This window comes from Bos mutus, chromosome 28 (genome assembly GCF_027580195.1).
Source record: "Bos mutus isolate GX-2022 chromosome 28, NWIPB_WYAK_1.1, whole genome shotgun sequence".
NCBI classification, from domain to species: Eukaryota; Metazoa; Chordata; class Mammalia; order Artiodactyla; family Bovidae; genus Bos; species Bos mutus.
Genome location: NC_091644.1, coordinates 26,230,936 through 26,245,420, shown reverse-complemented (window position 1 = coordinate 26,245,420; position 14,485 = coordinate 26,230,936). Strand labels below are relative to the sequence as shown.

At 35.0% G+C, this 14,485-nt stretch overlaps 1 protein-coding gene across 3 annotated transcripts in view; it reads right to left on the bottom strand.

Moving 5' to 3' along the window:
- JMJD1C (jumonji domain containing 1C) overlaps positions 1-14,485 on the bottom strand; it is a 316,933-nt gene that overhangs the window by 172,105 nt on the left and 130,343 nt on the right. For all 3 annotated transcript variants that reach the window (XM_070364920.1, XM_070364919.1, XM_070364918.1), the window contains exon 2: positions 12,283-12,447. Coding sequence is in view for 2 of the 3 variants with exons in the window: in XM_070364919.1 (XP_070221020.1) it covers positions 12,283-12,447 (165 nt within the window). In the remaining variant the exon portion in view is untranslated. The remainder of the gene's footprint in view (positions 1-12,282; positions 12,448-14,485) is intronic.

The window sequence follows — 14,485 nt, the reverse complement described above, 5'->3', positions numbered from 1 at the left end:
CAACTAACACTTTCATATATAAATATGTGTGTGTGCGTATACATGTGTGTGTTTGTATAAAATGCTCTTACACCTTACCACACTGTAAAGTATAAGGTAAACATAATTCCATGTGCTATAAAGTAGAACCTTGTTGCTCTGAGGTTTTTATCTATAAATTTTGTTGCTTAACCTTTACAACTCTACATAGTAAGTACTATTATTATGAAGGTAGTGAGACATAAGGAGAATAAATTAAGTTCATCCAGATACTAAGAATAAAGGGCACAACAGAGGTTTGAAACAGAAGTCCAACATCAAGGCTTATGTTCTTTAATACACTGCCTTCCTACATGGCTGCTAGGCTCCTGTTGGCTTTTTCAGCCAACTGCATTCTCGAAATCTATTTTAGAAGATCCCTAAGGTCATATCATGCTATGTAAACTTCTGGGCAAATAGTAATTCAGACAGAATTAAAAACAAATCTTAAACAATACTTATTATATTATATTTTACTTGGTCATTGTTTCAATCATTAATTTTATCAGAAAATCTTAATTCTTTGAACTGTTAAAAACAGATATTAATATTAATGTTAAATGCTGCATTAATATAAAAAGTAGATATCAAAATATATCAATAGAAACTTAAAACAAATTAATAAACTAACTCATTTGAATAAAACTATTTCCAAAATAAAACTTCCAGATAAACTGATTACATTAGAATTTCTACTTTCTTGGGAAACAACAGTTGTTTTCATTAAAAAGAAATTATCATTAGGCATTAACCTTCCATTTTGAAGGATGATTTTAATTACTCTATAATACTTTAATACATATTGATAATTTTAACACCACTATAATCAAGATGTTTCTACTTAAATTTTATTTGTTCATGTTTCTCTATTCATATTTATAATCTTAAAGCTGCATAATCTTTCAGATTATCTTCCAATCCTAAAGAAGGGCAATGCCAAAGAATGTTCAAACTACTGCACAATTGCACTAATTTCACACACTAGCAAAGTTAATTCTCAAAATTCTCTAAGCCAGGCTTCAACAGTATGTGAACCATGAACTTCCAGATATCCAAGCTGGATTTAGAAAAGGCAGAGGAACCAGAGATCAAATTGCCAACATCCTTCGGATCATCGAAAAAGCAAGAATTCCAGAAAGACATCTACTTCTGCTTTATGGATTATACCAAAGCCTTTGACTGTGTAGATCACAACAAGCTGTGGAAAATTCTTCAAGAGATGGGAATACCAGACCACCTGACCTGCCTCCTGAGAAATCTGTATGCAGGTCAAGAAACAACAGTTAGAACTTGATATGGAACAACAGACTGGTTCCAAATAGGAAAAGGAGAACGTCAAGGCTGTATATTGTCCACCTGCTTATTTAACTTATATGCAGACTACATCATGCGAAATGCTGGGCTGGAAGAAGCACAAGCTTGAATCAAGATTGCCAGGGGAAATATCAATAACCTCAGATACACAGATGACAGCACCCTTACGGCAGAAAAAGTGAAGAACTAAAGAACCTCTTGATGAAAGTGAAAGAGCAGAGTGAAAAAGATGGCTTAAAGCTCATTCAGAAAACCAAAATCATGGCATCTGGTCCTGTCACTTCATGGCAAATAGATGGGGAAACAATGGAAACAGTGACAGACTTTATTTTGGGGGACTCCAAAAATCACTGCAGTTGGTAATCGCAGCCATGAAGTAAATTAAAAGATGCTTACTCCTTGGAAGAAAAGTTATGTCCAACCTAGACAGTATATTAAAAAGCAGACACATTACTTTGCAGACAAAGGTCCATCTAGTCAAAGCTATGGTTTTTCCAGTAGTAATGTATGGATGTGAGAGCTGGACTATGAAGAAAGCTGAGTGCCGAAGAACTGATGCTTTTGAATTATAGTGTTGGAGAAGACTCGAGAGTCCCTTGGACTGCAAGGAGATCCAACCAAGGAGATCAGTCCTGGGTGTTCACTGGAAGGACTGATATTGAAGCTGAAACACCAATACTTCAGCCACCTGATGCGAAGAACTGACTCACTGGAAAAGACTGTGTAGTTGGGAAAGACTGAAGGCCAGAGGAGAAGGTGACGACAGAGAATGAGATGGCTGGATGACATCACCGACTTGATGGACTTGAGTTTGAGCAAGCTCTGGGTTCGCAAAGAGTTGGACACAACAGAATGACTGAACTAACTAATCTCTCAGAATATTAATTCAACACCACTCACAAATTTTCAGACATTTGTTTCCTTTTTTCTTCTCTAATAGGACTTAATGAACAACTTTCTGCACGTAACATTATGTCTTTAATTTTTCTATCTGCATGCCTGTCTAACTTATCCTAGGTATCTGATAAACAATGGAGGAACTAAAATTATTTTTACTTATTAAAAAATTTTTACTTTTTAATAATTATTTTATAAGGATAATTTCCTAAGAGAAGAATTAATTAATCAAAGAGTAGAAACTTCTTTATGGTTCTTGAAACTTAATACTTTCCCTCAAATAATGTCATTTGATGACACACAAGAAATGAAAGACATGTTTACTCATTGGAATCCTTCTTAGTATTAGACTTTTTCATTTAAAAATTTTAATCCTTTACTATATATAATTTAATCTCATAAAATGCTTTATCTTCCTGAGAAATAATAATCCTAAAGGTATATTATTTCATTGTTTACTAAGTACAAAGAACTGTAAAACTAAGAATTCTAATTCTAAAACACAATGATCAATATGTAAAAACTCTCGAAACGAATTTATGTCAAAGCTCAATTCACAGAATATGGCGTATCTTCACATTTCAATAAAATTTGGTTAAAGTCATAATCTAACCAAGTCTGGCAACATAAGAGCTGAACATAAATGCCAAGTGTGTCCCAAAGAGAGGTGAATTCTATTCTACCTTGAGAGGGTTTCTTTCAAAATAGAAAGCAAGTAAAAAGCATTTTCATTAGGCAAATAACCAAAAGGAAATATACCGATGAAGGTTTACGTGCTTATGATCTGATCACAACTCCTGGTCAAACCAATCCACAATAACCTATTTAGTGAAGGAAAAGCTGCATTGGAAAAAAAGAGAAGTCAGAGCTTCTTAAAACTCATTCCAAAAATTCAGATAATCATTTTAGATTGGAAAATGTAGTTGACAGTGAAGATATTCCATTTCCCCCTATGATAACTTAAGGAATCACATTTGGATTTGATTAGAACAAGGGTATTTATTCTAAACATTTTTGCTGTTTAACTACTTGCCATGTTCAACACTTGTAACTGACATTACCATAACTGGCTGATGATGCTCTCTTATACTTTGATCTTAGCATAAAGTAACAGGCAGGAAATTTGCTGTAACTCCTATTGGGGTTCTTTTTCAGTAGTTGGGATAGAGTAAATTCATCACTTTAAGCATTTACTCACTGTCTTAATATGGGTAAGGTACCCTGCTAGAGTCCTAGGATGATACAAAGATGACCATGACATGATCCTGTCCTCAAAGAACTTACAATCTATTAGAGAAAGACAGACATGTAAACAAATAAGTATTATACAAAGTAGAACGTGCCAGGTGTTAAAACAGAGTTACAAAAACCATGTTCTAAAGGAGCACAAGATAGTGAAATTAATTCTGGATGGGGAAGTCTGGAAGACTGGGCCAGCAGAAAGTAGCAGAAAACTCAGCCCCTTAGAAAATGCAGCAGTGTTACAGCCCAGCTAGGTTAGGGTCAAAGCCCCACTCCCCACAGAAGGTTTTCCTAAAGGAGATGGAGCCAGGGCCCTAACCCAGTTAGGTAGGCAACTCGTTGATTTCAATTATGAATGCAACACTTTCGTTCCCTGGTGCAGATAAATGGGATTTCATGAGTATTTTATTTCATTAAAAAATAAAATAAATTTAACAACATATTAAGTAACTTACATAAAAATGTAAGTTACCCTGGCCTCCATCATCAGAATGGCCTCAGGTGGTACCCTGATCATATAGGACCAAGCAGAAAGACAGACACCATTTCAGTGTGTTATATATGCGGTGCTTCAATACATGTTATGCTATTGAGATCTTGGGAAGAAAGATGAAAGAGACAAGAGACACTTTCAGACAAGTAACTTGGGTATTATTATACTATACCACTTTTGAAGTTTTACTTTAAAAATTTTAATGTAAACTTTAGAATAGGTTAATGAGATAACAGGATTTTTCTTTTAAGTCATGATTCCAAAAACCAGCCAGTATATTTGCTGGTTTCTATTGATTTCTTAGAATAAGGAGTAAACCAGATAATACAACCAATATGTAATATTTAACAGGTACCACACGAGGTGTGAAAACAACTAGAAAGAAGATAACACAAACATGTTTAGGTACAGAAGAACAAGAAAGCAATGATCTTGTGCCAACAGTTACAAACATTAAATCTGCAGAGAATCAGAAACAAGACTAACGCTCCACTATGTTTATCCTATTGTGCCCTCACATTTCCCTAAAATAACTCCAATTTGCATGCACACTATTTTACTACACTATATGAATTCTCAAATTCAGAGATTCGTAACTACTGGTTGTAGATCTTCTTAAATAAGTTTCATTTTAGTGAACAAATAAACAAACAACAGAATTTTAGTCACCTATATTACACATAACTGAATGTTTACAAAGTCTTAAAGTTAAAATGATTATTTTCTAGGCTATACCATCCATTCTCATTTTTATTATTTGTTCTATTAATTTTTACAGCTTCCTGGAACAAATAAAGGAAACAGAAAGGAAGACACTTCCTATCTGAATTAAGAATGACATTACATTAGACAGATTTTCTTTAAATATAATAAACATACAATTCAAAAAGACTTTCTCTCCTAAAAGGAGCTGAGCAAACAACAAAACAAATATATCTGTAATAATATTTTAAATGTCATATTAAAAAAACACAAAACATATTAGAAAAACACAAAACTCTAACACGTAATTGAAAATACAGTTCACAAAACTACAAGTGGCTTGATAAATATGAAAAAAAAAATTCATCCTATTAAAGAAATGCAAACTAAAACAATAAAATCGTATTTTAAAATACCAAATTAGAAGAATCAAAAAAACAACACAATTTGTTCCTGAATTGTAAAAATCCCCCCTTTTAAAACGTTTGTTTGGGTTTTAAAACAAGATGTTCTGAAAACAAGTAATCAATGCTTATGGGGAAGGAGTTGGAGGCTTAAGAGTCAGGGAGGGATGAGAATAATCATTTACTGGGGACAATGGAAGTTAAGTATAACTTTTAAATAATTTGTGTAGAGTATCATGTTTTAGATTTTGTTGTTTTCAGGTTCATACCCTTTAGATTCTATCACTGTGAACCTAAATTTTAAAAATAATCAGATTCAGACAAAGATTTATATATTTATAACAAGGACACTGATTACACTTTTTTCTAATAACAAAAATTCAGAAAAAACTAAATCACCAAACTAATTACCAAATAGCTGTGAAAAGAAGAGAAGTGAAAAGCAAAGGAGAAAAGGAAAGATATAAACATCCGAATGCAGAGTTGCAAGGAACAGCAAGAAGAGATAAGAAAGCCTTCCTCAGCGGTCAATGCAAAGAAATAGAGGAAAACAACAGAATGGGAAAGACTAGAGATCTCTTCAAGAAAATTAGAGATACCAAGGGAACATTTCATGCAAAGATGGGCTCGATAAAGGACAGAAATGGTATGGACCTAACAGTAGCTGAAGATATAAATAAGAGGTGGCAAGAATACACAGAAGAACTGTACAAAAAAGAGTTTAATGACCCAGATAATCACGATGGTATGATCACTCACCTAGAGCCAGACTTCCTGGAATGTGAAGTCAAGTGGGCCTTAGAAAGCATCACTACGAACAAAGCTAGTGGAGGTGATGGAATTCCAGTTGAGCTATTCCAAATTCTGAAAGATGATGCTGTGAAAGTGCTGCACTCAATATGCCAGTAAATTTGGAAAACTCAGCAGTGGCCACAGGACTGGAAAAGGTCAGTTTTCATTCCAATCCCAAAGAAAGGCAATGCCAAAGAATGCTCAAACTACCGCACAATTGCACTCATCTCACACGCTAGGAAAGTAATTCTCAAAATTCTCCAAGCCAGGCTTCAGCAATACGTGAACCGTGAACTTCCAGATGTTCAAGCTGATTTTAAAAACAGCAGAGGAACCAGAGATCAAATTGCCAACATCCTTTGGATCATCGAAAAAGTAAGAGAGCTCCAGAAAAATATCTATTTTGGCTTTATTGACTATGCCAAAGCCTTTGACTGTGGAGATCACAACAAGCTGTGTAAAATTCTTCAAGAGATGGGCATGCCAGACCACCTGACCTGCCTCCTGAGAAACCTGGATGCAGGTCAGGAAGCAACAGTTAGAACTGCACATGGAACAAGACTGGTTCCAAACAGGAAAAGGAGTACGTCAAGGCTGTATATTGTCACCTTGCTTATTTAACTAATATGCAGACTATATCATGCGAAATGCTGAGCTGGAAGAAGCACAAACTTGAATCAAGATTGCTGGGAGAAATATCAATAACCTCAAATACACAGATGACACCACCCTTACCACCCTTATGACAGAAAGTGAAGAAGAACTAAAAAGCCTGTTGATGGAAGTGAAAGAGCAGAGTGAAAAAAGTTGGCTTTAAGCTCAACATTCAGAAAACTAAGATCATGGCATCCAGTCCCGTCACTTCATGGCAAATAGATGGGGAAACAATGGAAACACTGACAGACTTTATTTTGGGGGGCTTCAAAATCACTCCAGATGGTGATTGCATCCATGAAGTTAAAAGACACTTGCTCCTTGGAAGAAAAGCTAAGACCAACCTAGACAGCATATTAAAAAGCAGACACATTACTTTGCAGACAAAGGTCCATCTAATCAAAGCTATGGTTGTTCCAGTAGTCATGTATGGATGTGAGAGCTGGACTATAAAGAAAGCTGAGCGCCGAAGAATTGATGCTTTTGAACTGTAGTGTTGGAGAAGACTCTTGAGAGTCCCTTGGACTGCAAGGAGATCCAACCAGTCCATCATAAAGGAAATCAGTCCTGAATATTCACTGGAAGGACTGATGCTGAAGCTGAAAACACCAATACTTTGGCCACCTGATGCAAAGAACTGACTCATCTGAAAAGACCCTGATGCTGGGAAAGATTGAGGGCAGGAGGAGAAGGGGACGACAGAGGATGAGATGGCTGGATAGCATCACCGACTCGATGGACATGAGTTTGAGTGAACTCCAGGAGTTGGTGATGGACAGGGAGCCCTGGCGTGCTGCGATTCATGGGGTCGCAAATAGTCAGACAGGACTGAGAGACTGAACTAAACTGAAATTACCAAACACTAGGTAAATGGATTATCATACAATATTAGGCAGCCATTAAAAACTGAGGAGAAATAAACACATTGAAACATTAACTAATAGAAAACCCAGGACCTATTTTTTTTTTTCCAGGATCTACAATTTTAATGAAGCCTCAGCTAAAACTAATGATTAAAAGAAAGCCTTGATTTTGTATCCTGCTGCTCTGCTGAATGCATTAGTTTTTTCTTTTTTTAAGTTTTTATGTGGACCATTTTTCAAGTTTTTATTGAATCTGTTACAATATTGCTTTGCGTTTTGGTTTATTTTTGGCCATAGGCATGCAGGATCTTAGCTCCCTGACCAGGAATTTAACCCACACCCTTTGTACTGGAAGGCGAAGAGTTAACCACTGGACAGTGCGGGAAGTCCCTCATTTACTAGCTTTCACGTTTGTGCATGGTATGACCACACAAAGTCATACCGTTGCCAAACAAAACTTTTACTACTTATTTTCCAAACTTAGATCCTTTTTTCCCCGTTGTCTAAGTATCATCCTTGTCTTGGTCTGGAAAAGTTTCCAGGTTTTCACAATTAACCTGTTAGCTAAGAAGAAAGATATAAAATCAGCACATGAAAGTCAACTACATTTCTATACTCTAGTAATGAAAAATATGAAAATAAAATTAACAAAACAATTCCATTTACAATAGCATTGAAAAAGCTGAATTACGTAGGAATAACCATAGAGGGAAAACACTGGTACACTGAAAACTACAAAACACTGCAGTGTGTTAGTCGCTCAGTCGTGTCCGACTCTTTGCGATCCATGGACTGTAGCCCACCAGGCTCCTTTGTCCATGAATTCTCCAGGCAAGAGTACTGGAGTGGGTGGCCATTTCCTTCTCCAGGGGATCTCTGGACCCAGGGACAGAACCCACATCTCCTAGGTCTCCTCATTGCAGGCAGATTCTTTACCATCTGACTACCAGGGAAGCCCATAAAACACTGCTAACAGAATTGAAAAGACACAGAAAATAAATGGAAAGATATGTGTTCGTGGACTGGAAGGCTTATTAAGAGATCAATACTGTCCAAAGTGATCCACACATTCAATGCAATTCCCATGAAAAGCCCCACATTTCTTATAGAAATAGACCCATCCTGAATCTGAAATGGAATCCCCAGGGACACCAAACAGCCAAAACACTCTTCAAAATAAACAAAGTTGAGGGACTTACACTTCCTGATTTCAAAACTCTCTATAAACTAACACTGAGCACTGTGGTATTGGCATAAAGAGAGATACACATAACAAAGAAACTGAATAAAGACCAGACATAAAATCTTATGTATATGGCAAAAAAAGTTTTGATAATAGTGTCAAGAATATTCAATGGAGAAAGGACAGTGTTTTTAACAAACGATGGCGGGAAATGGAATATTCACTAACAGAGGAATGGTAGTGAGCCTTATCTAATGCACATACAAAAATTAACTCAAGATGGATCAACAGACTACATATAAGACTTAAAACATTCAAATTCTTAAAAAACATATGACAAAAACTTGATGACAATGAAATTGGCAGTGATTTCTTGGATATAACACCAAAGGCAAAGATAAGAAAACAAACAGTGGACAAATTTAACTTACTGAAAATTTTAAAATTTTCTGCATGGAAAGATACTATCACCCATGTAAAAAGACAACCCACAGAATGGTAGAAAATATGTTGCAGATCAAATCTAATAAGAAATCAAAATCCAGAATACTACAGAGAACCCCTAAAATTCAGTAATACAGAAACAATCCAATTCAAAAATGGGCAAAAAATTTGAAGAATCATTTTTCAGCAGATATACAAATGCCCAATAAGCATATGAAAAGATGTTCAACATCACTAATCATTAGGGAAATGCAAATCAAAACAACAAGGACATTATGACCTCAAACTCATTAGGATGACTATTATCAAAAACTTGAGGGGAGCAAGAGGTGGCTAGAATGTAAAGTAATACGGCTGCTCTGACAGTAGCTGCAAAATAAATTAGAAGACAGAATTACCATATAATCCAGCACTTACACTTCTGAATATTTACCCCAAAGAAGTGAAAGCATGGTCTCCAAGAGATATACATAACCCTAAGAGCACAGCAGCATTCTTCACAACAGCCAAGCGGTGGAAGCAATACAAGTATACACCAACAGACAAATCACTGAACATGATATAATATATACATACAGTGGAATACCATTCAGCCTTGTAACACAAAGGAAGGAAATTCTAACACAGGTTACAACACAGATGAACCCTGCAGACATGCTAAGTGAAATAAGTCAGTCACAAAAAGACAACTGCTGTAAGATTCCACTTATGTAAGGTACAGCAGAGTCAAAATCATGAAGACACAAAGCAAAATGATGGTTCCTAGGGTCTGAGAAAAGGAGGGAATGGGGGCTAATGTTTAATGGATATAGAGTTTCAGTTTTGTAAGATGGAATAATTTCTGTACACTGAAATACAGTGAGAATGTAGTTAATACCACTGAACTTTACACTTAAAAATTAGTAAAATGGAAAACTCTATGTTAAGCATATTATACCACAATTCCAAAAAACCATTTAATTCTATGCTTGAAAAAAAAGAAAGCAGAGATGTATACTTTTTAAGAAAATATGTCAAAGAATTAAGTTAGAAATATTCCTTGGAGGCAGAAATAGAATGATTATGATTTTCTAGTTTACACTATTTAGCACTTTCCAAGTTTTTTACAATGTGTGAAAGTGAAAGTGTTAGTCACTCTGTTGTGTCCGACTCTTTGTGACCATGGACTGTGGCCCTTCGGGCTCCTCTGTCCATGGGATTCTCCAGGCAAGAACACTAGAGTGGGTTGCCATTTCCTTCTCCAGTACTTTTTTTTTATTTAAAAAATAAGTTGAATTTTTTAAAGTTTGGTGTTTATTTAAGTAGTTTTGTGGGGTTAAAAGATTTAACAGAAACAAATTTGTAGAATATGATAAAATTATTATTAAATAGTATTTCCTAATAGAAACTTTCTCCAAAATGAGTAATTTATAAATATACATTAGGAATTCACCTTAATTTTAACTGTCTCTAAGAAAGGGCAAAGATTTTTCTAAAGTTCTGTCTATTCTTTAACTATGTTCCCAGGGAATACTTTCTGGTATTATTAATATTACTGCTTTTGAAACTTTTCATTCAAAATTCACTTATATGTGATAATTACAGATTTCATCCAATTTTTGAGTTGTTTATAAAATTATAAAGCATACTAGTGATGGTTTAAAAAACTTTATATTAACAATCCAAAAGACAAAGGATAAGACAGTTGGATGACATCATCAACTCAATGGACATGAGTCTGAGAAAACTCTAAGTGATAGTGAAGGACAGGGAAGCCTGGCGCACTGCAGTCCACAGGGCTGCAGAGAGTCAGTCACGACTTAGCGACTAAACAATAAAACACTCCTGCAACAAATATTTTTAAAAAATCTATCTTACTGAATAATATTGTCTTCTTTATTTTCCTAGAATATTCAAACTATCCTATCAAAACTATAGTTCATAAATATTACCTTTCATCCTTCCATATTATATTCTCTTTTTAAAATGCCTTTAATTCATTTTATTCTCTCTCTCCTTCCCTCCCAATCTTTGCTTTTTATCCACTTACCTCCTTACACTTTTAAAGGGTTAACTAAAACAGAAAATTTAAAGCACTCCAATTGCCAACAAATTAAACTATCCTTCTATGTAGTTAATTTATGTTGAAAAATTTCTAAAACTATCTTCATAATATATAAATACCAAACACCTAAATTGATGTTTCAATGCCTTTAACATATTTCTTTGATATTAATATAAGAAAATTATTTTATTCAAACTGAATAATTATTAAATGCTGAATACTCTTCCAGAAAACAGGGATAATAATGGTTAAGAGATGTGACTTTTCCCCCACAGAATTAATGATGAGAATTCACTGCAATCTATTGTTTTCTTAAATGGAGTATCTCCTGATATGAAGTAATGTTTTCTTACTACCTTAAAATCCACAATTGACCCTTAAACAACATGGGGGTTACAACTCAACCCACAAACCAGTTTAAAGTATGTGTATATAACTTTTCAATTCATTCTCCATGTCTGTGGTCCCCCATTTGTAGAGTCAACCAACTGCAAACAGTGTAGCATACGAGTACATATTTATTAGAAAAAAATCCACATACAAATTGACTCACACAGTTTAAATCCATGTTGTTCAAGGATCAAATGTAATTCTTCCATAAATATCAGATATTATCCACAATGATTCACTCAATTTTGACAAAATTTAACAAAGAAAACCATATGCTACTTAATGATTTATAAAAAGTAACCCACAAAGTGTCATTCAGAAAAATTCTTTCACATTGCATACAAATCAGTCAACTATCCCTAAGCAGTCATCAATTCAATTTATGTTTCCCCTAAAAAACAGAATGAACTATTTGTGGACGAACTATGCTCAAAGAGTATTAACAAAAAGACATAAAATTGTTTGAGAAAATGGAAGTAGTATTTTGAAATATCTGCCAGCTACTTCAGAGCTTTGTTATTTTTGTCTAGTGGCTAAGTTGTGTCCAACTTTTTGTGATGCCATGGACTGCAGCCTGCCAGGCTCTTCTGTCCATGGATTTTCCAGGCAAGAATATTGGAGTGGCTTGGCATTTCCTTCTCCAGGGCATCTTCTCAACCTAGGGATCGAGGTTTCTCCTCAATCGAGGTTTCTCCATGTTTCTTGCATTGGTGGGGAGAAGCCACTACTCAGAAATATTAATCTTTAGTCACTAAGAAAACTCAAAAACTTATATTTAGCTCTTAATTCTTTTAAAACAAACAACTGAAAATTATTAATGACATAAGGAATATAGATCTTACCAATGCAGGCCACTGAATCTGTTTGCTCTTTGATCCCTGAGTCTGGCTAGGGTTGATCCTTCTGGCCCAGATTAAGTGGTATTCCACCAAGAAGGTTGAAAAATCTTCATAAACTTTAACCCACTCTCGTTTATCCCACTCAAGATCATCAAATTCCACATACACCTAGGAAAAGAAAATAAAACTCATAAGCAATGGAGATTGTGATATTTTAAAATTTAAGCCATGAAATTAAATTACAAAACCCATTAACAAATTCATTATTCAAATTAACAGTTCTCTTAAAAATCATTATTTCTCTCTCTTTAAACAAATTATAACACTTATTGTATACAGGAAGATAAACAGTAAGTTTACTAAGAAAAGCAATTCAAGTAATATTGTTCAGTACAGATTGGTGAGTATCTACTAATGAACTATGTTGATACTGATGATTCTAGAAGCAGAAGTCAGGAAATGCTTTCTAAGGACCAAACAGTAATTATTTTAGGCTTGGCAGATGATATGACTTAACTACGTATCTCTGACTTTCTAGTATCAAAATAGACATAGACAGAATGTAAACAAATGAGTTTGGCTTTTTTCCAACAAAACTGTTCAGTACAAAGACAGAAGGCACTATAAGGATGGTCAACATATGAAAAATCAATTAATGTAACATAACAGATTAAGAGAATGAAGAGAACGACAGGATCATTTTAACTGACAAAGAAAAAGCACTTGACAAACTGATCACTCTGTCATTACAAAAATACTCAACCAGGACTAGAGGGAAACTCTCAACTTAATGAAAATAATAATGAAAATGAAAACCCTACAGCTGAATCATACTCAATGCTGAAAGACTGGAAAGCTTTTCCACCAAAACAGGAACAAGACAAGGATGTTATATTTGGGAAACTGAAGCTATTTTATTCTAAGTCATGCAATCATTCAACTCTTCTTTTCCCACCCTCATTCTTTTTCATTCATACATCTGTATCATGGAGCTGTCTTCCCTACAAGATTATTAGTTATGCTGGAGGCAATCTTATTCTTATGTTTTTCTTCTAGCCATCTTTTGCTCCCTTACACCTGATGTGTTTGTTTCCACTTACTTAAATTCTGTTTGTTCTTCTGGCCTTGCTCAACTTCTTGGAGGATGTTTATACCCCCCACCTCTATTCAAACTTAACTGTGAACATCTACAAGCAGTTGTTTTTCATACAGTTTTATCAGTATATAATCAAATAATGGGTACAAATGCACTGAGGGTAGAACTGTTTCAGGGAACACATCATTGCTGCATACATACAAAGTACTTAACAAATATTACAAATCTCATACTCTTGCCATCATGGAATTTTAAACATGGAGGTAAACTGGTAAAACATATGTTTGACTTGAGATATCTCTGCCCCTGCCCATTACTAAGCTACTTAGCTATGTTTATGTATTAGAATTAGGAAAGAGAGAAATACATTGTTTAAGTATATAATCTCTGTTCATGGTTACCCAGACAAACTCATAGCAGAAGCTCTGCTGTCTTCTACAAATGTATCCTTAGAGGTTATACTGAGGCCATCTGATATTCTGCAAATATTTCAAATGATACTACTTTCTCCACTACTTTAAATCTTTCAAGGTTCTCAGTTACTCAATTCTGCATAAAAGGGTTTTGGGTAACACCAGTAAACTGAAGTTGAGACAAGGTTCAGGAAAACATTATCACTATTTTTGCTTTCCCCTTATCAACAATACATACACACACGGATAAAAATATGGTATACCCAGTTGTGGATGTGACTGGTGATAGAAGCAAAGTCCGATGCTGTGAAGAGCAATATTGCATAGGAACCTGGAATGCCAGGTCCATGAATCAAGGCAAATTGGAAGTGGTCAAACAGGAGATGGTAAGAGTGAACGTCGACATTCTAGGAATCGGTGAACTAAAATGGACTGGGATGGGTGAATTTAACTTAGATGACCATTATATCTACTACTGTGGGCAAGAATCCCTTAGAAGAAATGGAGTAGCCATCATGGTCAACAAAGAGTCCGAAATGCAGTACTTAGATGCAATTTAAAAAATGACAGAATGATCTCTGTTCATTTCCAAGACAATTCATTCAATATCACGGTAATCCAAGCCTATGCCCCAACCAGTAACACTGAAGAAGCTGAAGTTGAACGGTTCTATGAAGACCTACAAGACCTTTTAGAA